Source organism: Oncorhynchus mykiss, chromosome 21 (genome assembly GCF_013265735.2).
Source record: "Oncorhynchus mykiss isolate Arlee chromosome 21, USDA_OmykA_1.1, whole genome shotgun sequence".
NCBI classification, from domain to species: domain Eukaryota; kingdom Metazoa; phylum Chordata; class Actinopteri; order Salmoniformes; family Salmonidae; genus Oncorhynchus; species Oncorhynchus mykiss.
This window is the reverse complement of record NC_048585.1, coordinates 55,515,048-55,541,134: the sequence shown is the minus strand read 5'-3', so window position 1 is coordinate 55,541,134 and position 26,087 is coordinate 55,515,048. Positions and strand designations below refer to the sequence as shown.

The 26,087-nt window shown below is 43.8% G+C and overlaps 1 protein-coding gene across 1 annotated transcript in view; it reads right to left on the bottom strand.

The window, feature by feature from the left end:
- The window catches only part of LOC118936467, a gene marked incomplete at its 5' end in the record, with an annotated part of 41,334 nt that extends 16,768 nt beyond the window's left edge, over positions 1 to 24,566 (bottom strand). Inside the window, 10 exons of the mRNA XM_036956521.1 lie at positions 2,645 to 3,020; positions 3,605 to 3,898; positions 4,044 to 4,302; positions 4,547 to 4,796; positions 11,111 to 11,485; positions 15,743 to 15,771; positions 19,023 to 19,195; positions 21,785 to 22,458; positions 22,575 to 22,931; positions 24,179 to 24,566. Of these exons, the coding sequence (XP_036812416.1) occupies positions 2,645 to 3,020; positions 3,605 to 3,898; positions 4,044 to 4,302; positions 4,547 to 4,796; positions 11,111 to 11,485; positions 15,743 to 15,771; positions 19,023 to 19,195; positions 21,785 to 22,458; positions 22,575 to 22,931; positions 24,179 to 24,566 (3,175 nt within the window). The remainder of the gene's footprint in view (positions 1 to 2,644; positions 3,021 to 3,604; positions 3,899 to 4,043; positions 4,303 to 4,546; positions 4,797 to 11,110; positions 11,486 to 15,742; positions 15,772 to 19,022; positions 19,196 to 21,784; positions 22,459 to 22,574; positions 22,932 to 24,178) is intronic.
- Between the last annotated feature and the right edge of the window lie 1,521 nt (positions 24,567 to 26,087).

Below are 26,087 nucleotides of genomic sequence, written 5' to 3'. Positions count from 1 at the left end.
AAACCATTGGTCAGCAGATCATGGTTACAGCTGACATTTGTTTGCTGGTTGTGATGGGTCTTAATGAGTAACAAAACAAACACACCCTACACTCATATTACATTTTCAACAAACCTTTATTTGGTCATAAAAAAATGTATAGTTTAATTAATATAAAACCTTGTTGATAAATGAGAGATTATTTATTGAAATCTAAATTAATTTACAGTAAGGAAATACAGAGCTGTTAGGATGGTAATCTGACATGAGATCTGTGCTTGCAACTGGGACTTTCACCTGAATCATTCATTGATGTCAATCTACAGAAATTCCAGTGATCAGATCTCAAGTCTGAATTCTGTCTATAATGACTGAGGATAAAGAGCATCTCTCACTATCACACATCATGTTATTTATTCATTTTCCAAATGAACCATCAAGTCTACAGTTGAAACTAGGTTCTAATATATAAACTAACAAAAGAGATTCAAACAATGAACAATGTTAAAGATTTGTAATGTAATATCACATCCTTTGATAAAACAATATTAATATATGATAAAACAATATTAATATATGATAAAACAATATTACATTTATTATAAAACAATATTAATTTATGATAAAACAATATTACATTTATTATAAAACAATATTAATATATGATAAAACAATATTACATTTATTATAAAACAATATTAATAAATGATAAAACAATATCATGTATGGTAAAACAATATTAAATATATGATCAAATGATTACTGTATCTCAGATTAATACCTGTTTTAAACTGAGAAAATCTAGACCAGTACAGATAATTAATGTAAATAAAATGAGAAATGTAGGGAGAACATGTGACATATCTAGAGTTCTCTTTTTGTCATCATCCTCTTCTTCATCCTCTTCGTCTTCTTCTCCTCCTCTTCTTTCTTGGGAGACCCCTCTTCCTCCTTGTGGAAGACCTTCCCATCAGGCTGCTTTTTCCATGTCACTTTGGTGTCTGCAGGTAACCCCTGCTCCTTCAGCTTGTCTCTTATCTGGAGAGACACACTCATACAGAGACCCACAATATTTCACTTTGTAATAGTCATTGTGAAGATCTACAACTACTATTCATTCCTGCTATACTGAGATGTTCTTCACTTTAACCCTTCGACTCTATGAGGAGATGAGGCTTATATTTGTCCTGTTTCTGTAAGGACCGACGCTGGAGTTGAGAAGCAGGTACCGGGAGTCATCATTTAATTAGGAACAAACATGGAACAAGACAGGAACAGAGTCAACACACTGGTACACAAAGACAGACGAAAATCAATGCTGAAGCAGGGAACAGAGCAGGGGAACAGACAGATACAGTGGGGCAAAAAAGTATTTAGTCAGCCACCAATTGTGCAAGTTCTCTCACTTAAAAAGATGAGAGAGATCTGTAATTTTCATCATAGGTACACTTCAAATAAGACAGACAAAATGAGAAAAAAAATCCAGAAAATCACATTGTAGGATTTTTTATGAATTTATTTGCAAATTATGGTGGAAAATAAGTATTTGGTCACCTACAAACAATCAAGATTTCTGGCTCTCACAGACCTGTAACTCCTTCTTTAAGAGGCTCCTCTGTCCTCCACTCGTTACCTGTATTAATGGCACCTGTTTGAACTTGTTATCAGTATAAAAGACACCTGTCCGCAACCTAATTTCTCATTTTAGCGTGATTTGAAGAAGAAGGATTATCACACTCCAAACTCCACTATGGCCAAGACCAAAGAGATATCAAAGGACACCAGAAACAAAATTGTAGACCTGCACCAGGCTGTGAAGACTGAATCTGCAATAGGTAAGCAGCTTGATTTGAAGAAATCAACTGTGGGAGCAATTATTAGGAAATGTTTTTCTGCAAAGGGACCAGGACGACTGATCCATATCGTGAGATTTTGGCCGTGTATCGTGAGATTTTGAGTGAAAACCTCCTTCCATCAGCAAGGGCATTGAAGATGAAACGTGGCTGGGTCTTTCAACATGACAATGATCCCAAACACACCGCCCGGGCAACGAAGGAGGGGCTTCATAAGAAGCATTTCAAGGTCCTGGAGTGGCCTAGCCAATCTCCAGATCTCAACCCCATAGAAAATCTTTGGAGGGAGTTGAAAGTCTGTGTTGCCCAGCAACAGCCCCAAAACATCACTGCTCTAGTAGAGGAGATCTGCATGGAGGAATGGGCCAAAATACCAGCAATAGTGTGTGAAAACCTTGTGAAGACTTACAGAAAACATTTGACCTCTGTCATTGCCAACAAAGGGTATATAACAAAGTATTGAGATAAACTTTTGTTATTGACCAAATACTTATTTTCCACCATAATTTGCAAATAAATTCATTAAAAATCTGTCATAGTTGAAGTGTACCTATGATGGAAATTACAGGCCTCTCTCATCTTTTTAAGTGGGAGAACTTGCACAATTGGTGGCTGACTAAATATTTGTTTGCCCCTCTGTATAGGGGAGGTAATGACAGAGTTGACATAAGTCCAGGTGAGTCCAATAATTGCTGATGCGCCTGACGAGGAAAGGCAGGTATGCGTAATGACGGTGGCAGGAGTGCGTAATGCTGGGGAGCCTGGCGCCCTCGAGCGCCAGGAGGTAAGAGTGGGAGAAGGAGTGACAGTGCCTGGGGGAGCCTGACGGGCTGGCCGAGGCACGGGCACGGTACAAGCCGGCTGGGTGTGATATCCTGACGAACCGGCAGAGGCGTGAGAGTCTGGTGAGCCGGCTGATGCATAGGAGCCTGACAATCTGGCTGAGGCAGGAAGGCCTGTCGATACCGCTGAGGTGTGGGAAGTCAATGATCCGGAGAAGGCGTACCAGCCTGAAGAGCCGGCTGGGTGAAAAACCTGACGATCCGACTGAGGCCTGACGTGGGATTGGCGCCTTCCGAGCCAACCGGGGCAAGGAACCGCTAGAGCCAGCTTCGGCGTGACAGCCAGACAAACTGGCTTAGGCACCCCCGGTTCCATCGGTGGCGGCCCCCGGACACGACGCCACCACTAACCAGAAAGCCAGCACTCAGAGATGCTTCATTTGGGGGTTTCAGCATTCTGTAAAGTCCGACGCTGGAATCGGGAAGCAGGTACCGGGAGTCAACATTTAATTAGGAGTAAACATGGAACAAGACAGGTACAGCGTCAGCACACTGGTACACAAAGACAGACGACAATCAATGCTGAAGCAGGGAACAGAGCAGGGGAACAGACAGATATAGGGGAGATGACAGAGGTGATTAAGTCCATGTGAGTCCAATAATCGCTGATTGCTCGTGACGGAGGAAGGCAGGTGTGCGTAATGCTGGGGATACTGGCGACCCACATGCGCCAGAGGGGAAGAGCAGGAGCAGGCGTGACAATTTCACACATGTACAAGTGCGTGAATTGGAAATGTGTTTTTGCTAATTCCACTCTCCCTGAGACACCTTCGGAGAGTGGGGTCACAGCCAGGATAAAACATCATCCACACCAGACTAAGACCAAAATTAGAGAGGAGGTCATTCACAACAGACTAGGACCCAGACCAGAGAGGAGGTCATCCACAACATCCACAAGAGTTGGTTCTTCATGAACAGGGGGAAACTGACCTCTTGTAAGATGGCGTCCTGAACAGCAAGATCTCTGAGGTTCAGATTTTGATCCTTTGGGGTCATCTTCACTCTCACCACCTGTCTCTTCAGTTGAGCTTTCTTGGTCGTGAGCAGGGGGGTAGTCATGGTTGTGGGCATGGGGGTAGTCTTGGTTGTGGGCAGGGGGATAGTCATGGTTGTGGGCATGGGGGTAGTCGTGGTCGTGGGCAGGGGGGTAGTCGTTGTCGTGGGCAGGAGGGTAGTCGTGGGCAGGGGAGTAGTCATGGTCGTGGGCATCGGGGTAGTCGTGGTCTTGGGCAGGGGGGTAGTCGTGGTCGTGGGCATCGGGGTAGTCGTGGTCGTGGGCAAGGGGGTAGTCGTAGGCAGGGAGGTAGTCGTGGTTGTGGGCATCCGGGTAGTCATGGTTGTGGGCATCGGGTTAGTCGTGGTCGTGGGCAGGGGGGTAGTCGTGGTCGTGGGCATCAGGGTAGTCGTGGTCGTGGGCAGAGGGGTAGTCGTGGTCGTGGGCATGGGGGTAGTCGTGGTTGTGGGCAGGGGGGTAGTCGTGGTCGTGGACAGGGGGGTAGTCGTGGTCGTGGGCATGGGGGTAGTCGTGGTCGTGGGCAGGGGGGTAGTCGTGGTTGTGGGCAGGGGGGTAGTCGTGGTCGTGGGCAGGGGGATAGTTGTGGTCGCTGTAGTCGTTGTGGTCTCCACAGCTATGCCAAGAAGAGAATAAAATCCCACAATGACAGTAGTGAATCACGGGGGCAACATTAGAGTTCTCCTGTCATCATAGTATCAGGTAGATCAGGAGGAGAAAATGGTAACTTACCGGAGCAGATGAAAGGAAAGGTGTCATCAGAGGGATAATTTCTCATTTTAGCGTGATTTGAAGAAGAAGGATTAGAATGCACCAGAGTGCAGTTGTATCTCTGTTCTGTTGAAAGCCATCCTGGCAACCAGTTTCTGAATGAGGAGTCACTCTGGTCTGACCATCTCCAGGAGTCTAGAAACAGACCGATCCACACAGGAAGTCCCCTCAGTGTTATCTTCTTATTTATCTCTGTGTTCTCAGTCTGGTTTCTCACACTGACCAGGTCTGTGTGATACTGTCTGCAGTAACTCTGAGCATCTATCCAGGCCTTGTTCTCCTGAATTAAGACGTATGTTAGGTTGGTGACTTGTTTTCCTGCAAAAGCAAAATGTAATAATCAATACAAATATCCAATGAAACATCATCTAATGATCCTCTATAGTAAATGTTCTGATTGATTTGATAACAGATCAATGATGAAACAGCGTCTGTGCCACCAGTAAGTACAGATAGTAGTATAAATCCCCTGGCACAGTCCCCGCAGCCGGACAACTTTCTCACGGTTTCTGGAAGGAAATGCTGTAGGAACGCTCAACCGGTGTCGCTCATTCAGCCGACAGAAACTTTCAACCGGTTTTCCCCATTAAGCAGCGGGTCGGATTCAGAGGCCGAGTCTTCTCTGGTCTCTACTCCTCCCGTTACGGGGTCTGAGACGCCGAAGCTTCCCACCATTAGCTCTGACAAATTGAAAACTCTAGTCATTGGCGACTCAATTACCCGCAGTATTAGACTTGAGAATCATCCAGCGATCATACACTGTTTACCGGGGGGCAGGGCTACCGACGTTAAGGCTAATCTGAAGATGGTGCTGGCTAAAGCTAAAACTGGCGAGTGTAGAGAGTATAGAGATATTGTTATCCACGTCGGCACCAACGATGTTAGGATGAAACAGTCAGAGATCACCAAGCGCAACATAGCTTCTGCGTGTAAATCAGCTAGAAAGATGTGTCGGCATCGAGTAATTGTCTCTGGCCCCCTCCCAGTTAGGGGGAGTGATGAGCTCTACAGCAGAGTCTCACAACTCAATCGCTGGTTGAAAACTGTTTTCTGCCCCTCCCAAAAGATAGAATTTGTAGATAATTGGCCCTCTTTCTGGGACTCACCCACAAACAGGACCAAGCCTGACCTGCTGAGGAGTGACGGACTCCATCCTAGCTGGAGGGGTGCTCTCATTTTATCTACCAACATAGACAGGGCTCTAACTCCTCTAGCTCCACAATGAAATAGGGTGCAGGCCAGGCAGCAGGCTGTTAGCCAGCCTGCCAGCATAGTGGAGTCTGCCACTAGCACAGTCAGTGTAGTCAGCTCAGCTATCACCATTGAGACCGTGTCTGTGCCTCGACCTAGGTTGGGCAAAACTAAACATGGCGGTGTTCGCCTTAGCAATCTCACTAGGATAAAGACCACCTCCATTCCTGTCATTATTGAAAGAGATCATGATACCTCACATCTCAAAATAGGGCTACTTAATGTTAGATCCCTTACTTCAAAGGCAATTATAGTCAATGAACTAATCACTGATCATATTCTTGATGTGATTGGCCTGACTGAAACATGGCTTAAGCCTGATGAATTTACTGTGTTAAATGAGGCCTCACCTCCTGGCTACACTAGTGACCATATCCCCCGTGCATCCCGCAAAGGCGGAGGTGTTGCTAACATTTACGATAGCAAATTTCAATTTACAAAAAAAAAAAAGACGTTTTCGTCTTTTGAGCTTCTAGTCATGAAATCTATGCAGCCTACTCAATCACTTTTTATAGCTACTGTTTACAGGCCTCCTGGGCCATATACAGCGTTCCTCACTGAGTTCCCTGAATTCCTATCGGACCTTGTAGTCATAGCGGATAATATTCTAATCTTTGGTGACTTTAATATTCACATGGAAAAGTCCACAGACCCACTCCAAAAGGCTTTCGGAGCCATCATCGACTCAGTGGGTTTTGTCCAACATGTCTCTGGACCCACTCACTGTCACAGTCATACGCTGGACCTAGTTTTGTCCCATGGAATAAATGTTGTGGATCTTAATGTTTTTCCTCATAATCCTGGACTATCGGACCACCATTTTATTACGTTTGCAATTGCAACAAATAATCTGCTCAGACCCCAACCAAGGATCATCAAAAGTCGTGCTATAAATTCACAGACAACACAAAGATTCCTTGATGTCCTTCCAGACTCCTTCTGCCTACCCAAGGACGCCAGAGGACAAAAATCAGTTAACCACCTAACTGAGGAACTCAACTTAACCTTGCGCAATACCCTAGATGCAGTTGCACCCCTAAAAACTAAAAACATTTCTCATAAGAAACTAGCTCCCTGGTACACAGAAAATACCCGAGCTCTGAAGCAAGCTTCCAGAAAATTGGAACGGAAATGGCGCCACACCAAACTGGAAGTCTTCCGACTAGCTTGGAAAGACAGTACTGTGCAGTACCGAAGAGCCCTTACTGCTGCTCGATCATCCTATTTTTCTAACTTAATTGAGGAAAATAAGAACAATCCGAAATTCCTTTTTGATACTGTCGCAAAGCTAACTAAAAAGCAGCATTCCCCAAGAGAGGATGACTTTCACTTTAGCAGTGATAAATTCATGAACTTCTTTGAGGAAAAGATTATGATTATTAGAAAGCAAATTACGGACTCTTCCTTAAATCTGCGTATTCCTTCAAAGCTCAGTTGTCCTGAGTCTGCACAACTCTGCCAGGACCTAGGATCAAGAGAGACACTCAAGTGTTTTAGTACTATATCTCTTGACACAATGATGAAAATAATCATGGCCTCTAAACCTTCAAGCTGCATACTGGACCCTATTCCAACTAAACTACTGAAAGAGCTGCTTCCTGTGCTTGGCCCTCCTATGTTGAACATAATAAACGGCTCTCTATCCACCGGATGTGTACCAAACTCACTAAAAGTGGCAGTAATAAAGCCTCTCTTGAAAAAGCCAAACCTTGACCCAGAAAATATAAAAAACTATCGGCCTATATCGAATCTTCCATTCCTCTCAAAAATTTTAGAAAAGGCTGTTGCGCAACAACTCACTGCCTTCCTGAAGACAAACAATGTATACGAAATGCTTCAGTCTGGTTTTAGACCCCATCATAGCACTGAGACGGCACTTGTGAAGGTGGTAAATTACATTTTAATGGCATCGGACCGAGGCTCTGCATCTGTCCTCGTGCTCCTAGACCTTAGTGCTGCTTTTGATACCATCGATCACCACATTCTTTTGGAGAGATTGGAAACCCAAATTGGTCTACACGGACAAGTTCTGGCCTGGTTTAGATCTTATCTGTCGGAAAGATATCAGTTTGTCTCTGTGAATGGTCTGTCCTCTGACAAATCAACTGTAAATTTCGGTGTTCCTCAAGGTTCCGTTTTAGGACCACTATTGTTTTCACTATATATTTTACCTCTTGGGGATGTTATTCGAAAACATAATGTTAACTTTCACTGCTATGCGGATGACACACAGCTGTACATTTCAATTAAACATGGTGAAGCCCCAAAATTGCCCTTGCTAGAAGAATGTGTTTCAGACATAAGGAAGTGAATGGCTGCAAACTTTCTACTTTTAAACTCGGACAAAACAGAGATGCTTGTTCTAGGTCCCAAGAAACAAAGAGATCTTCTGTTGAATCTGACAATTAATCTTAATGGTTGTACAGTCGTCTCAAATAAAACTGTGAAGGACCTCGGCGTTACTCTGGACCCTGATCTCTCTTTTGAAGAACATATCAAGACCATTTCAAGGACAGCTTTTTTCCATCTACGTAACATTGCAAAAATCAGGAACTTTCTGTCCAAAAATGATGCAGAAAAATTAATCCATGCTTTTGTCACTTCCAGGTTAGACTACTGCAATGCTCTACCCGGATAAAGCACTAAATAAACTTCAGTTAGTGCTAAATACGGCTGCTAGAATCCTGACTAGAACCAAAAAATGTGATCATATTACTCCAGTGCTAGCCTCTCTACACTGGCTTCCTGTCAAAGCAAGGGCTGATTTCAAGGTTTTACTGCTAACCTACAAAGCATTACATGGGCTTGCTCCTATCTATCTCTCTGATTCGGTCCTGCCGTACATACCTACACGTACGCTACGGTCACAAGACGCAGGCCTCCTAATTGTCCCTAGAATTTTTAAGCAAACAGCTGGAGGCAGGGCTTTCTCCTATAGAGCTCCATTTTTATGGAACGGTCTGCCTACCCATGTCAGAGACGCAAACTCGGTCTCAACCTTTAAGTCTCTACTGAAGACTCATCTCTTCAGTGGGTCATATGATTGAGTGTAGTCTGGCCCAGGAGTGGGAGGGTGAACGGAAAGGCTCTGGAGCAACGAACCACCCTTGCTGTCTCTGCCTGGCCGGTTCCCCTCTTTCCACTGGGATTCTCTGCCTCTAACCCTATTACAGGGGCTGAGTCACTGGCTTTACTGGGGCTCTCTCATGCCGTCCCTGGAGGAGGTGCGTCACCTGAGTGGGTTGAGTCACTGATGTGGTCATCCTGTCTGGGTTGGCGCCCCCCCCCCCCTTAAGTTGTGCCGTGGCGGAGGTCTTTGTGGGCTATACTCAGCCTTGTCTCAGGATGGTAGGTTGGTGGTTGAAGATATCCCTCTAGTGGTGTGGGGGCTGTGCTTTGGCAAAGTGGGTGGGGTTATATCCTTCCTGTTTGGCCCTGTCCGGGGGTGTCCTCGGAGTGGGCCACAGTGTCTCCTGACCCCTCCTGACCCCTTATGCTGCAGTAGTTTATGTGTCGGGGGGCTAGGGTCAGTTTGTTATATCTGGAGTACTTCTCCTGTCCTATTCGGTGTCCTGTGTGAATCTAAGTGTGCGTTCTCTAATTCTCTCCTTCTCTCTTTCTCTCTCTCGGAGGACCTGAGCCCTAGGACCATGCCCCAGGACTACCTGACATGATGACTCCTTGCTGTCCCCAGTCCACCTGGCTGTGCTGCTGCTCCAGTTTCAACTGTTCTGCCTTATTATTATTCGACCATGCTGATCATTTATGAACATTTGAACATCTTGGCCATGTTCTGTTATAATCTCCACCCGGCACAGCCAGAAGAGGACTGGCCATCCCACATATGCTCTCTCTAATTCTCTCTTTCTTTCTCTCTCTCGGAGGACCTGTGCCCTAGGACCATGCCCCAGTTATACCTGACATGATGACTCCTTGCTGTCCCCAGTCCACCTGACTGTGCTGCTGCTCCAGTTTCAACTATTCTGCCTTATTATTATTCGACCATGCTGGTCATTTATGAACATTTGAACATCTTGACCATGTTTTGTTATAATCTCCACCCGGCACAGCCAGAAGAGGACTGGCCACCCCACATAGCCTGGTTCCTCTCTAGGTTTCTTCCTAGGTTTTGGCCTTTCTAGGGAGTTTTTCCTAGCCACCGTGCTTCTTCACCTGCATTGCTTGCTGTTTGGGGTTTTAGGCTGGGTTTCTGTACAGCACTTTGAGATATCAGCTGATGTACGAAGGGCTATATAAATAAATTTGATTTGATTTGATCAATAACTGATTAACAACTTAAAACCTGTTACGGATGATGCGAATTCTTGCAGCTTTTCGCAACTTTCTGTTAAAAATCGTGCGACATTTCAACGTCCAGCTACTCATTCCAGGAATATAGTATATGCATATGATATGTATGTGTGTATAGAACACACTCTGAAGTTTCTAAAACTGGTTAAATCATGTATGTGGCTATAACAGAACGTGTTCAGGAGTAAAAATCCCAGGGAAAACTGTTCACCAAAAACACAAAATAAATATTCATCCGCCAGTCTTTGAATTGTCTAAGGCGATAGAAAATAGATGAGTTCCGTTTACAACGCCTACAGCTTCCACCCGATGTCGCCAATACTGGCATTTCATTGCAAGTTTATCCTTGGTGGGATGATGTATAGGCACTTCCTGTCTTGGGGTGCACCCAGGAAATTATGAAAGTGAAAAAAATGGACGATGATTTCAAGACTTGCTGTTATCGAATACAGATCGCCCCGTGATCAATTTGATCGATTATTAGCGTTTATTAATACCTAAAGTTGGTTTACAAAAGTAGTTTGAAGTGATTTGTAAAAGTTTATAGGCAACTTTTTTAATTTTAAAAAGTGACGTTGCGTCTTGTAAAGTTGAATTTTCCTTGGATCAGACGGCCTTCATAAATGGACATTTTGGGCATACTTTGACGGATTTAATCGGGAAAAATACCCAATTGTGATGTTTATGGGACATATAGGAGTGCCAACAAAGAAGCTTGTCAAAGGTAATGAATGTTTTATATTTTATTTCTGCGTTTTGTGTAGCGCCGGCTACCGCAAAATCTTTTGTTTAGGTCTCGTTCAGGTATTTTGAGGGGTGCATGCTATCAGATAATAGCTTCTCATGCTTTCGCCGAAAAGCATTTTACAAATCTGACATGTTGGCTAGATTCACAACGAGTGTAGCTTTAATTGAGTACCTTGCATGTGTGTTTTAATGAAAGTTTGAGTTTTATCGAGTACTACGAGTGGCGCTCTGAAATTTCCGCTGACTTTGGTTCCTGTACAGGAACCACAATACGTAAGAGGATTTATTAAAGCTATCATGACAGCACTTAGAACAGGCTTCATCATTAGTATGTAAACACTCACCATCATAACAGATGAAGTGATGCTGGTCATCACAGGAGGCGTTGTTCCACAACCCAGCTGTACTCATAAAAACACAGTTGCCATTTTGGGGTGTCCCAGTGTCCCAGTTTCTGAACTCAGTCTCCCCCTCTCTGTAGAAACGTCTGTCTGCCAGAGACCAGTGCCACTTCATTGAGTCTCCCTTCTTCAGTCCAATCCAGTACCAGAATTTATAGTCATTGGCACTGGTAATCAGCCTGTTCAGGTCCTCCATGTCATCTACTGTAGCCAGGTCAGTGTATTTCTCTCTGCAGTAACTCTGGGCATCAGTCCAGGTCTTTTCTATGTTTATGACGTGATACTGACAAATAAGACACGAGGAAGGTGTGTAGAACCCTGCGAAGAGAATAATGATTCATGACAGACATTTTATCCAGCAACCACAATCATCTATGCGTCTTTACACGTGGTACACCAAATTGTGCAAGCAAACACACACGTGTCACACACACACCCGTGTCACACACACACGTACAAACACACTCACATCTAACTGACCTGAGATTAGGAGGATGAGGTACAAAGAAGTTTCCATCAGTGTGAAATTCAAAGGAAATATGGCTAAAGATGTGATCAGAGACTCCTACACTCAGTTTAGAGTTGTGTTCCAAGAGATTTCAAAAGGTACCAATTACATCTGAAATGTAACCAGAATGATTGAAAAAAAACTGGGTTACATTCATTTCTCTACATTAATGCTAAAAATATTATACATTTTAAACATGGCCTAACCTGTTGTTTGTAGGAAACTCTGTCTCGCTCCGTCTATCTTGCTCTCTCCAGATCTCTCTCTCCTTCTGTGTCTATCTCCGTTGCTTGGCCCTATATACATCTTAAACTGATACCCATTGATTTGAATTTGTTTTTCATATTCTTTGTTTCCAAATAGGGGTATGCAAAAAGGAGTAGACATTCTCATGAAGTTATTATCTTAGTCAAACAAACAGATGGCACGTAACATCTATCACTATGGCAACAGGGTTGGACATAGCCAGGGACACCAGCTGAGCGTTTTGTCAAAGTTCAGAAACAGGTATTTGTAGTTGTCCACATATTCTAAGTCCAGAGTAGTGATGTTGGACAGGCGGGCAGGTGCAGGCAGCTGTCACACCCTGACCATAGTTTGCTTTGTGTTTCTATGTTTTGTTTGGTCAGGGTGTGATCTGAGTGGGCATTCTATGTTGGATGTCTAGTTTGTCTGTTTCTGTGTTTGGCCTGATATGGTTCTCAATCAGATGCAGGTGTTAGTCGTTGTCTCTAATTGGTAGCCGTATTTAGGTAGCCTGTTTTGTCATTGTGGGTTGTGGGTGATTGTCTATGTTCGTTGTTTGTGTCAGCACAGTTCTCATTATAGCTACACGGTCGTTATTCGTTTATTGTTTTGTATAGTTTGTATTCAGTGTTCAGTGCTTTCTTTAATTAAAAAACCATCATGAACACATACCACGCTGCATTTTGGTCCGCTCCTTACGACGATCGTGACAGCAGCGATCGGTTGAAGAGCATGCATTTAGTTTTATTTGTATTTAAGAACAGTTGGAGGCCACGGAAGGAGAGTTGTATGGCATTGAAGCTCGCCTGGAGGGTTGTTAACACAGTGTCCAAAGAAGGGCCAGAAGTATACAGAATGGCGTCGTCTGCGTAGAGGTGGATCAGAGACTCACCAGCAGCAAGAGGGACTGTATCTCATTCCCTTTCACACTCTCTTCATCCCTCTGTATTTAGGACCCTCTTCATCCCTCTATATTTAGGACCCTCTTCATCCCTCTTTATTTAGGACCCTCTCCATCCCTTTCACACTCTTCATCTGTTCCTCTCTCTGTGTTCTCCCCTCTCTCTTTTTCTCCCTCTCCATCCCTCTTCATTTAGGACCCTCTTCATCCCTCTGTGTTCTCCCCCTCTCTCTTTTTCTCCCTCTCCATCTCTCTCAGAAAGACATGACATCTTTCTCTCACCTTGCCCGTGTTTGTTTCTGTCACTTTACTAGTGCTACACTCTATCACTCATTCATTTTGTTTCAGTCCAGTCCAGTTCTGTGTGTGTGTTTGTGTTTTTTTTGCTAAACTATCCTTGTAGGGAACAAGAATCTCTCACAAGGATAGCTAAACATGGATCATTCGGACATTTTGCCCATCCCCACAAAATATGGGATGGGTAAAATATGGGGTAAGGGTTACAATTATGGTTAGGATTTAGGTTAGGGATTACAGTTAGGTTTAGGGTTAGGATTAAGGTTAATGGTTAGGGTTAGGATTAAGTTTAGGGTTAGGGGTTACGGTAGGTTTACGAGTTAGGGTTAGGATTCAGGTTAGGGTTAGGGTTAGGATTAAGGTTAGGGTTAGGGGTTACGGTAGGTTTAGGAGTCAGGGTTAGGATTAAGGTTAGGGTTAGGGGTTACGGTAGGTTTAGGAGTTAGGGTTAGGATTAAGGTTAGGGTTAGGATTAGGGTTAGGGGTTACAGTAAATTTTAGGGTTAAAATTAAGGTTAGGGTTAGGGGTTACGGTAGGTTTAGGGTTAGGATTAAGGTTAGGGTTAGGGTTAGGATTAATGTTAGGGTTAGGGGTTACGGTAGGTTTAGGATTAGGATTAAGGTTAGGGTTAGGGATTACGGTAGGTTTAGGGTTAGGATTAATGTTAGGGTTAGGGGTTACGGTAGGTTTAGGGATAGAAGTTACGGTTAGGTATAGTTTTAGGGTTATGTGTTTGGGGTTCAGTTTAGAGGTTATTATTAGGTTTAGGGTTACTGTTAATATTTAGGGAGAATAGGATTTTGGATGGGAATCAATTGTTTGGTCCCCACAAGGATAGCAATACAAGACTGTGTGTGTGTGTCCGTGTGCCTCTTTTGCTACACATAACAAAAAGCCTGAACTCTGTCTGTTGTTGTTGTTGTTAGGCTAACAGTCCCTTTAGTGGTGAGCATCGCTGTCTGATGTAAAATAGGTCCTGTCAGGTTTCTATTACCACGATCTCTTCCATTGAGGTCAAAATAGTTTGCATACAGATTGAAGGAGAACAAAGCATATGGAGAGATAGAGAGAGAGAAAGTTCTACTTTCTACGTTCAATTCCTTTTGAAAAAAACACTATGTTGTAAAGAATGACTATAAAAGCTATTTCAATAGCATCGCCTCAAATTCTCCATCCCTTTGTTTGTGGTTTTTACAAGTCTGTTGCTGAACATGGGGAGGTTGAGAGGCAGGTAGGAGTGAGATGAGCAGGTTCTCATGGGGTCAATGCGTAGGGCCCTAAATCACCTAAATGATGTCACTATTGGAATTGAAGGGGATTTCTTAGTGCTTTGAGAGTTGCTTTGTGGTTTGACTGGAGATCAGGAAATGACATGTACAGAAGAAACATAAAAACAAGAACAGACGCAATACCAATCAGATGTGTTAGCCACCATCACACAAGTAGAACTTACCACGCTGTGCTTTGGTCCAATCCTTCTTCATCAGACAACCATTACCGAACTACCCACCACAAGCGGACCAAGCAGCGTGGTATGGAGGAGCAGAGGGTTCAGGATTCGTGGACTTGGGAGGAAATCCTGGACGGGAAATTACCCTGGAGGCAGGCTGGGGAATATCGCTGTCCGAAAGAGGAACTGGAGGCAGCTAAAGCTGAGAGGCTGAGATATGAAGCAAGTCAGCGAAACAGGCACAAGAGGCAGCCCCCGCCAAAAAATGTGGGGGGTGCACACAGGGAGATTGGCGGAGTCAGGCTATAGACCTGAGGCAACACCCTGTGCTTACCGGAAGCAGCGTGGGACTGGTCAGGTGTTATGCGGTAAAGCGCACGGTGTCTCCAGGGCGCGCTCATACCCCGGTGCGCTGTATGCCAGCCCTCTGCAAGTGCCACGTGCGAGTGGGCATCCAGCCAGGGCAGATTGTGGCAGCTCAGCGTGCTTGGTCTCCGGTGTGTTGTTTTGGCCCAGGGTATCCTGCGCCGGCTCTGCGCACTGTGTCTCCGGTGCGCTGGGACTGTTCAGGTCCTCCATGTCATCTACTGTAGCCAGATCAGTGTAATGTGCTCTGCAGTAACTCTGGGCATCAGTCCAGTTCGTATTGTTGCTAATGAGGTGATACTGATGAAGGCATGAGGAAGGTGTGTAGAACCCTGTTAACAGAATAATGATTAATGAGGGATATTTTCTCCAGCAACTTCTCAACCCCAACCACACTATCTATTGATCTGTTAACATACTGTACAGTACACCATGGTGTGCAAACACACACACACCAACGACATCCATAAACACACACACCTGCAGCCATCATCACACACACCCATCATACATGACCGCACATTCCCTGCGTGGGTATTCCCACTAGGCCACCTGCCACCCCAAAATATGTGAAAACACCTAACAGACATTAGGGCTCATAAATATTACAGTTTATTCATTACTTTAGCAATATTTGATTTAACTTGTACTAATAAAATGATGTAAAAATACCTATACAAAAGAGATTTAACTGATAAAATGCAATAAGGTGGTCATCAACTTCATTTTAGGGACCAAATGGGCCCAATACGGACAGCCGATCCAAAGAGTGGGCTTATTGCAGGAACAGTGAAGTCTGTCCTCACCAGATATGAGCTGCCAACACTGGGCAACACTGGGCCAATGGGATAATATGGAGCTGATTAGCAAGAAAGTATCAGCCCAATGTGGGCATGTTTGCTGGGACACACACACAGTAAACTGACCTGAGATTAGCAGGGTGAGATACAACAACGTTTCCATCACTGTGAAATTCAAAGGATATATGATTAAAATGAATGCACTTCAAGGTTGCAACACTTTACCAACACAAACTGTCTCTCTCCTTCTTTACTGATATGACCTGACAGGACAGGTGAAGATAACCCTCTATGTATTATCACCTGTTCAGAGACAGGAACAGTCAGTGATTGTTAGGTTATGTTTCTAAAGTATTGGAGGTGGGTAGGGATGAAAAACCTCAACATAACGTTTCCAGAGAGTAGGAACACATGGTGGATTATTCTACACTGGAACCTTCAAAACTAGGAATTTAAAAAGTATCTTATAAATATTATACACATTTCTCTACAATGAAAAATGAAATATCAACAATCACAAATAACCTCACCTGTTGTTTGAAGAAAACTCTCTTACTCTCGCTCTGTCTCTCTATCTCTATCTCGCTAGTCAACTCTCTCCCCTTTCTGTCTCTCTGTCTCTCCTACTGTGTGTCTGTCATCACATGTTTGTCCCTTTTTAAACATGACACTGCTCCTCATTTGCTTGAATTTGTTATTCATCTCTAAACAAACAAAACTGTGATGTGACATTTATCCCACTGGAAAAGGCGTTGAACAGAGCCAGGGAAGGAAACAGTTAGAGGCTATACAGAACATGTTCATGTGATGGTTCTGTTGATCCAAAGGAGATAACCCAGTCCTCTAGATAGACATATTGCCCAGAAATTGCCTCATTGTACCGAAAAGGACCCAAGTCCTAAAAATCAAATGGTTGTGTAATTTCAAGAATTGTTCAGGTCAGTGAGGCCTGAATTGAGAGTGATACAAGGTATCAAGAGAGTTCCAGAAGGACGATGGTCCAAGTCAACACCAATACTTCCCACAGTTGTGGTCAAGTTGGCTGGTAATGGATCTGTACTCGAAATTACTCATTCCATCTCTTCCCTCATCATCAATTGGATTGATATCTGGTGACTGGTGAATGACTGTTAACTGTCATGGAAACAACAGGTGGTCTTACTGTTTTGTCCACTCATTGTGTACATCAGCATAAACTACTCCAGCATTGGGTGTTCAGCCCTCTCTCTCTCGTCTTTCATTGGGTGCTCTGACCTCCCTCCCCTCTGTCATTGGGTGCTCTGCCCTCCCTCTCTTCTGTCATTCAAGGTGCTCTGACCTCCCTCCCCTCTGTCATTGGGTGCTCTGCCCTCCCTCTCTTCTGTCATTGGGTGCTCTGACCTCCCTCCCCACTTTCATTGGGTTCTCTGCCCTCCCTCTCCTCTTTCATTGGGTGCTCTGACCTCCCTCCCCTCTGTCATTGGGTTCTCTGCCCTCCCTCTCCTCTTTCATTGGGTGCTCTGCCCTCCCTCTCCTCTGTCATTGAGTATTCTGCACTCCCTCTCCTCTGTCATTTGGTGCTCTCAAATCAAATCACATTTTTATTGGTCACTTACACTTGTTTAGCAGATGTTAATCCGAGGTCTAGTCGATGTGGATAGGGGGTGCTCCCTCTGCTGTTTCCTGAAATCCATGATTATCTCCTTTGTTTTGTTGTCTTTGAGTGAGAGGTTATTTTCCTGGCACTACTCTCCCAGAGCCCTCATCTGTCGGAGCGATGAACTGAGAATCCAGATTGCTGGACAGACTCGGACAGTATATCCTGAGAGAGACATGTTTCCGTGAAAAAAGTATGTTACAATCTCTGATATCTCGCTGAAAGGAAACTCTTGCCCTGAGCTCGTCAACTTTATTATGCAAGGACTAAACATTAGCGAGTAATATACTCGGAAGGGGTGGGTGGTGTGTCGTCTCCTAAGTCGGACTAAAAAACCACTCCGAGTAACACTCCTTAGCCAGTGTTGTTTTTGGTCGGTCTCTGGAATCAGTTCAATTTCCCTGGGTTGTGCGAACAAGGGATCCACTTCGGAAAAGTTGTATTCCTGGTCGTAATGCTGGTAGTGCTGGTGAGTTACAGTCGCTCTGATATCCAATAGTTCTTCCCGGCTGTAAGACATAACATTTTCTTGTCTAAAAATGTAAGAAATAATACATTAAAAATAAAAAATACTGCAAAGTTTCCCAAGAACTCTGTGTCGGCTCCATTTTACAATTCTCCACTCCCTCTCACCTGTCATTGGGTGTTCTGCACTCTTTCTCCTCTGACATTTAGAGTGAATTCATGCAAAGCTTCTGTCTTTTCCAAATGCAAACCATTGGTCAGCAGATCATGGTTACAGCTGACATTTGTTTGCTGGTTGTGATGGGTCTTAATGAGTAACAAAACAAACACACCCTACACTCATACACTCTTATTTGGTCATAAAAAAAATGTATAGTTTAATTAATATAAAACCTTGTTGATAAATGAGAGATTATTTATTGAAATCTAAATTAATTTACAGTAAGGAAATACAGAGCTGTTAGGATGGTAATCTGACATGAGATCTGTGCTTGCAACTGGGACTTTCACCTGAATCATTCATTGATGTCAATCTACAGAAATTCCAGTGATCAGATCTCAAGTCTGAATTCTGTCTATAATGACTGAGGATAAAGAGCATCTCTCACTATCACACATCATGTTATTTATTCATTTTCCAAATGAACCATCAAGTCTACAGTTGAAACTAGGTTCTAATATATAAACTAACAAAAGAGATTCAAACAATGAACAATGTTAAAGATTTGTAATGTAATATCACATCCTTTGATAAAACAATATTAATATATGATAAAACAATATTAATATATGATAAAACAATATTAATATATGATAAAACAATATTACATTTATTATAAAACAATATTAATATATGATAAAACAATATTACATTTATTGTAAAACAATATTAATATATGATAAAACAATATTACATTTATTATAAAACAATATTAATATATGATAAAACAATATTACATTTATTATAAAACAATATTAATATATGATAAAACAATATTACATTTATTATAAAACAATATTAATATATGATAAAACAATATCATGTATGGTAAAACAATATTAAATATATGATCAAATGATTACTGTATCTCAGATTAATACCTGTTTTAAACTGAGAAAATCTAGACCAGTACAGATAATTAATGTTAATAAAATGAGAAATGTAGGGAGAACATGTGACATAACTAGAGTTCTCTTTTTGTCATCATCCTCTTCTTCATCCTCTTCGTCTTCTTCTCCTCCTCTTCTTTCTTGGGAGACCCCTCTTCCTCCTTGTGGAAGACCTTCCCATCAGGCTGCTTTTTCCATGTCACTTTGGTGTCTGCAGGTAACCCCTGCTCCTTCAGCTTGTCTCTTATCTGGAGAGACACACTCATACAGAGACCCACAATATTTCACTTTGTAATAGTCATTGTGAAGATCTACAACTACTATTCATTCCTGCTATACTGAGATGTTCTTCACTTTAACCCTTTGACTCTATGAGGAGATAAGGCTTATATTTGTCCTGTTTCTGTAAGGACCGACGCTGGAGTTGAGAAGCAGGTACCGGGAGTCAACATTTAATTAGGAACAAACATGGAACAAGACAGGAACAGAGTCAACACACTGGTACACAAAGACAGACGAAAATCAATGCTGAAGCAGGGAACAGAGCAGGGGAACAGACAGATACAGTGGGGCAAAAAAGTATTTAGTCAGCCACCAATTGTGCAAGTTCTCTCACTTAAAAAGATGAGAGAGATATGTAATTTTCATCATAGGTACACTTCAAATAAGACAGACAAAATGAGAAAAAAAATCCAGAAAATCACATTGTAGGATTTTTTTTATTAATTTATTTGCAAATTATGGTGGAAAATAAGTATTTGGTCACCTACAAACAATCAAGATTTCTGGCTCTCACAGACCTGTAACTCCTTCTTTAAGAGGCTCCTCTGTCCTCCACTCGTTACCTGTATTAATGGCACCTGTTTGAACTTGTTATCAGTATAAAATACACCTGTCCGCAACCTAATTTCTCATTTTAGCGTGATTTGAAGAAGAAGGATTATCACACTCCAAACTCCACTATGGCCAAGACCAAAGAGCTATCAAAGGACACCAGAAACAAAATTGTAGACCTGCACCAGGCTGGGAAGACTGAATCTGCAATAGGTAAGCAGCTTGATTTGAAGAAATCAACTGTGGGAGCAATTATTAGGAAATGTTTTTCTGCAAAGGGACCAGGACGACCGATCCATATCGTGAGATTTTGGCCGTGTATCGTGAGATTTTGAGTGAAAACCTCCTTCCATCAGCAAGGGCATTGAAGATGAAACGTGGCTGGGTCTTTCAACATGACAATGTTCCCAAACACACCGCCCGGGCAACGAAGGAGGGGCTTCATAAGAAGCATTTCAAGGTCCTGGAGTGGCCTAGCCAATCTCCAGATCTCAACCCCATAGAAAATCTTTGGAGGGAGTTGAAAGTCTGTGTTGCCCAGCAACAGCCCCAAAACATCACTGCTCTAGTAGAGGAGATCTGCATGGAGGAATGGGCCAAAATACCAGCAATAGTGTGTGAAAACCTTGTGAAGACTTACAGAAAACATTTGACCTCTGTCATTGCCAACAAAGGGTATATAACAAAGTATTGAGATAAACTTTTGTTATTGACCAAATACTTATTTTCCACCATAATTTGCAAATAAATTCATTAAAAATCTGTCATAGTTGAAGTGTACCTATGATGGAAATTACAGGCCTCTCTCATCTTTTTAAGTGGGAGAACTTGCACAATTGGTGGCTGACTAAATATTGTTTTGCCCCTCTGTATAGGGGAGGTAATGACAGAGTTGACATAAGTCCAGGTGAGTCCAATAATTGCTGATGCGCCTGACGAGGAAAGGCAGGTATGCGTAATGACGGTGGCAGGAGTGCGTAATGCTGGGGAGCCTGGCGCCCTCGAGCGCCAGGAGGTAAGAGTGGGAGGAGACGTGACAGTGCCTGGGGGAGCCTGACGGGCTGGCCGAGGCACGGGCACGGTACAAGCCGGCTGGGTGTGATATCCTGACGAACCGGCAGAGGCGTGAGAGTCTGGTGAGCCGGCTGATGCATAGGAGCCTGACAATCTGGCTGAGGCAGGAAGGCCTGTCGATACCGCTGAGGTGTGGGAAGTCAATGATCCGGAGAAGGCGTACCAGCCTGAAGAGCCGGTTGGGTGAAAAACCTGACGATCCGACTGAGGCCTGACGTGGGATTGGCGCCTTCCGAGCCAACCGGGGCAAGGAACCGCTAGAGCCAGCTTCGGCGTGACAGCCAGACAAACTGGCTTAGGCACCCCCGGTTCCATCGGTGGCGGCCCCCGGACACGACGCCACCACTAACCAGAAAGCCAGCACTCAGAGATGCTTCATTTGGGGGTTTCAGCATTCTGTAAAGTCCGACGCTGGAATCGGGAAGCAGGTACCGGGAGTCAACATTTAATTAGGAGTAAACATGGAACAAGACTGGTACAGCGTCAGCACACTGGTACACAAAGACAGACGACAATCAATGCTGAAGCAGGGAACAGAGCAGGGGAACAGACAGATATAGGGGAGATGACAGAGGTGATTAAGTCCATGTGAGTCCAATAATCGCTGATTGCTCGTGACGGAGGAAGGCAGGTGTGCGTAATGCTGGGGATACTGGCGACCCACATGCGCCAGAGGGGAAGAGCAGGAGCAGGCGTGACAATTTCACACATGTACAAGTGCGTGAATTGGAAATGTGTTTTTGCTAATTCCACTCTCCCTGAGACACCTTCGGAGAGTGGGGTCACAGCCAGGATAAAACATCATCCACACCAGACTAAGACCCAAATTAGAGAGGAGGTCATTCACAACAGACTAGGACCCAGACCAGAGAGGAGGTCATCCACAACATCCACAAGAGTTGGTTCTTCATGAACAGGGGGAAACTGACCTCTTGTAAGATGGCGTCCTGAACAGCAAGATCTCTGAGGTTCAGATTTTGATCCTTTGGGGTCATCTTCACTCTCACCACCTGTCTCTTCAGTTGAGCTTTCTTGGTCGTGGGCAGGGGGGTAGTCATGGTTGTGGGCATGGGGGTAGTCTTGGTTGTGGGCAGGGGGATAGTCATGGTTGTGGGCATGGGGGTAGTCGTGGTCGTGGGCAGGGGGGTAGTCGTTGTCGTGGGCAGGGGGGTAGTCGTGGGCAGGGGAGTAGTCGTGGTCGTGGGCATCGGGGTAGTCGTGGTCGTGGGCAGGGGGGTAGTCGTGGTCGTGGGCAAGGGGGTAGTCGTAGGCAGGGAGGTAGTCGTGGTTGTGGGCATCGGGGTAGTCATGGTTGTGGGCATCGGGTTAGTCGTGGTCGTGGGCAGGGGGGTAGTTGTGGTCGTGGGCATCAGGGTAGTCGTGGTCGTGGGCAGGGGGGTAGTCGTGGTCGTGGGCATGGGGGCAGTCGTGGTCGTGGGCAGGGGGGTAGTCGTGGTCGTGGGCAGGGGGGTAGTCGTGGTCGTGGGCATGGGGGTAGTCGTGGTCGTGGGCAGGGGGGTAGTCGTGGTTGTGGGCAGGGGGGTTGTCGTGGTCGTGGGCAGGGGGATAGTTGTGGTCGCTGTAGTCGTTGTGGTCTCCACAGCTATGCCAAGAAGAGAATAAAATCCCACAATGACAGTAGTGAATCACGGGGGCAACATTAGAGTTCTCCTGTCATCATAGTATCAGGTAGATCAGGAGGAGAAAACGGTAACTTACCGGAGCAGATGAAAGGAAAGGTGTCATCAGAGGGATAATTTCTCATTTTAGCGTGATTTGAAGAAGAAGGATTAGAATGCACCAGAGTGCAGTTGTATGTCTGTTCTGTTGAAAGCCATCCTGGCAACCAGTTTCTGAATGAGGAGTCACTCTGGTCTGACCATCTCCAGGAGTCTAGAAACAGACCGATCCACACAGGAAGTCCCCTCAGTGTTATCTTCTTATTTATCTCTGTGTTCTCAGTCTGGTTTCTCACACTGACCAGGTCTGTGTGATACTGTCTGCAGTAACTCTGAGCATCTATCCAGGTCTTGTTCTCCTGAAGTAAGACGTATGTTAGGTTGGTGCCTTGTTTTCCTGCAAAAGCAAAATGTAATAATCAATACAAATATTCAATGAAACATCATCTAATTATCCTCTATAGTAAATGTTCTGATTGATTTGATAACAGATCAATAACTGATTAACAACTTAAAACCTGTTACGGATGATGCGAATTCTCGCAGCTTTTCGCAACTTTCTGTTAAAAATCGCGCAACATTTCAACGTCCAGCTACTCATTCCAGGAATATAGTATATGCATATGATAAGTATGTGTGTATAGAACACACTCTGAAGTTTCTAAAACTGGTTAAATCATGTCTGTGGCTATAACAGAACGTGTTCAGGAGTAAAAATCCCAGGGAAAACTGTTCACCAAAAACACAAAATAAATATTAATCCGCCAGTCTTTGAATTGTCTAAGGCGATAGAAAATAGATGAGTTCCGTTTACAACGCCTACAGCTTCCACCCGATGTCGCCAATACTGGCATTTCATTGCAAGTTTATCCTTGGTGGGATGATGTATAGGCACTTCCTGTCTTGGGGTGCACCCAGGAAATTATGAAAGTGAAAAAAATGGACGATGATTTCAAGACTTGCTGTTATCGAATACAGATCGCCCCGTGATCAATTTGATCGATTATTAGCGTTTATTAATACCTAAAGTTGGTTTACAAAAGTAGTTTGAAGTGATTTGTAAAAGTTTATAGGCAACTTTTTTAATTTTAAAAAGTGTCGTTGCGTCTTGTAAAGTTGAATTTTCCTTGGATCAGACGGCCTTCATAAATGGACATTTTGGGCATACTTTGACGGATTTAATCGGGAAAAATACCCAATTGTGATGTTTATGGGACATATAGGAGTGCCAACAAAGAAGCTCGTCAAAGGTAATGAATGTTTTATATTTTATTTCTGTGTTTTGTGTAGCGCCGGCTACCGCAAAATCTTTTGTTTAGGTCTCGTTCAGGTATTTTGAGGGGTGCATGCTATCAGATAATAGCTTCTCATGCTTTCGCCGAAAAGCATTTTACAAATCTGACATGTTGGCTAGATTCACAACGAGTGTAGCTTTAATTGAGTACCTTGCATGTGTGTTTTAATGAAAGTTTGAGTTTTATCGAGTACTACGAGTGGCGCTCTGAAATTTCCGCTGACTTTGGTTCCTGTACAGGAACCACAATACGTAAGAGGATTTATTAAAGCTATCATGAGTCTATGTTTCAACTCAATGGCAGCCCCAGCACTTAGAACAGGCTTCATCATTAGTATGTAAACACTCACCATCATAACAGATGAAGTGATGCTGGTCATCACAGGAGGCGTTGTTCCACAACCCAGCTGTACTCATAAAAACACAGTTGCCATTTTGGGGTGTCCCAGTGTCCCAGTTTCTGAACTCAGTCTCCCCCTCTCTGTAGAAACGTCTGTCTGCCAGAGACCAGTGCCACTTCATTGAGTCTCCCTTCTTCAGTCCAATCCAGTACCAGAATTTATAGTCATTGGCACTGGTAATCAGCCTGTTCAGGTCCTCCATGTCATCTACTGTAGCCAGGTCAGTGTATTTCTCTCTGCAGTAACTCTGGGCATCAGTCCAGGTCTTTTCTATGTTTATGACGTGATACTGACAAATAAGACACGAGGAAGGTGTGTAGAACCCTGCGAAGAGAATAATGATTCATGACAGACATTTTATCCAGCAACCACAATCATCTATGCATCTTTACACGTGGTACACCAAATTGTGCAAGCAAACACACACGTGTCACACACACACACGTGTCACACACACACGTACAAACACACTCACATCTAACTGACCTGAGATTAGGAGGATGAGGTACAAAGAAGTTTCCATCAGTGTGAAATTCAAAGGAAATATGGCTAAAGATGTGATCAGAGACTCCTACACTCAGTTTAGAGTTGTGTTCCAAGAGATTTCAAAAGGTACCAATTACATCTGAAATGTAACCAGAATGATTGAAAAAAAACTGGGTTACATTCATTTCTCTACATTAATGCTAAAAATATTATACATTTTAAACATGGCCTAACCTGTTGTTTGTAGGAAACTCTGTCTCGCTCCGTCTATCTTGCTCTCTCCAGATCTCTCTCTCCTTCTGTGTCTATCTCCGTTGCTTGGCCCTATATACATCTTAAACTGATACCCATTGATTTGAATTTGTTTTTCATATTCTTTGTTTCCAAATAGGGGTATGCAAAAAGGAGTAGACATTCTCATGAAGTTATTATCTTAGTCAAACAAACAGATGGCACGTAACATCTATCACTATGGCAACAGGGTTGGACATAGCCAGGGACACCAGCTGAGCGTTTTGTCAAAGTTCAGAAACAGGTATTTGTAGTTGTCCACATATTCTAAGTCCAGAGTAGTGATGTTGGACAGGCGGGCAGGTGCAGGCAGCTGTCACACCCTGACCATAGTTTGCTTTGTGTTTCTATGTTTTGTTTGGTCAGGGTGTGATCTGAGTGGGCATTCTATGTTGGATGTCTAGTTTGTCTGTTTCTGTGTTTGGCCTGATATGGTTCTCAATCAGATGCAGGTGTTAGTCGTTGTCTCTAATTGGTAGCCGTATTTAGGTAGCCTGTTTTGTCATTGTGGGTTGTGGGTGATTGTCTATGTTTGTTGTTTGTGTCAGCACAGTTCTCATTATAGCTACACGGTCGTTATTCGTTTATTGTTTTGTATAGTTTGTATTCAGTGTTCAGTGCTTTCTTTAATTAAAAAACCATCATGAACACATACCACGCTGCATTTTGGTCCGCTCCTTACGACGATCGTGACAGCAGCGATCGGTTGAAGAGCATGCATTTAGTTTTATTTGTATTTAAGAGCAGTTGGAGGCCACGGAAGGAGAGTTGTATGGCATTGAAGCTCGTCTGGAGGGTTGTTAACACAGTGTCCAAAGAAGGGCCAGAAGTATACAGAATGGTGTCGTCTGCGTAGAGGTGGATCAGAGACTCACCAGCAGCAAGAGGGACTGTATCTCATTCCCTTTCACACTCTCTTCATCCCTCTGTATTTAGGACCCTCTTCATCCCTCTATATTTAGGACCCTCTTCATCCCTCTTTATTTAGGACCCTCTCCATCCCTTTCACACTCTTCATCTGTTCCTCTCTCTGTGTTCTCCCCCTCTCTCTTTTTCTCCCTCTCCATCCCTCTTCATTTAG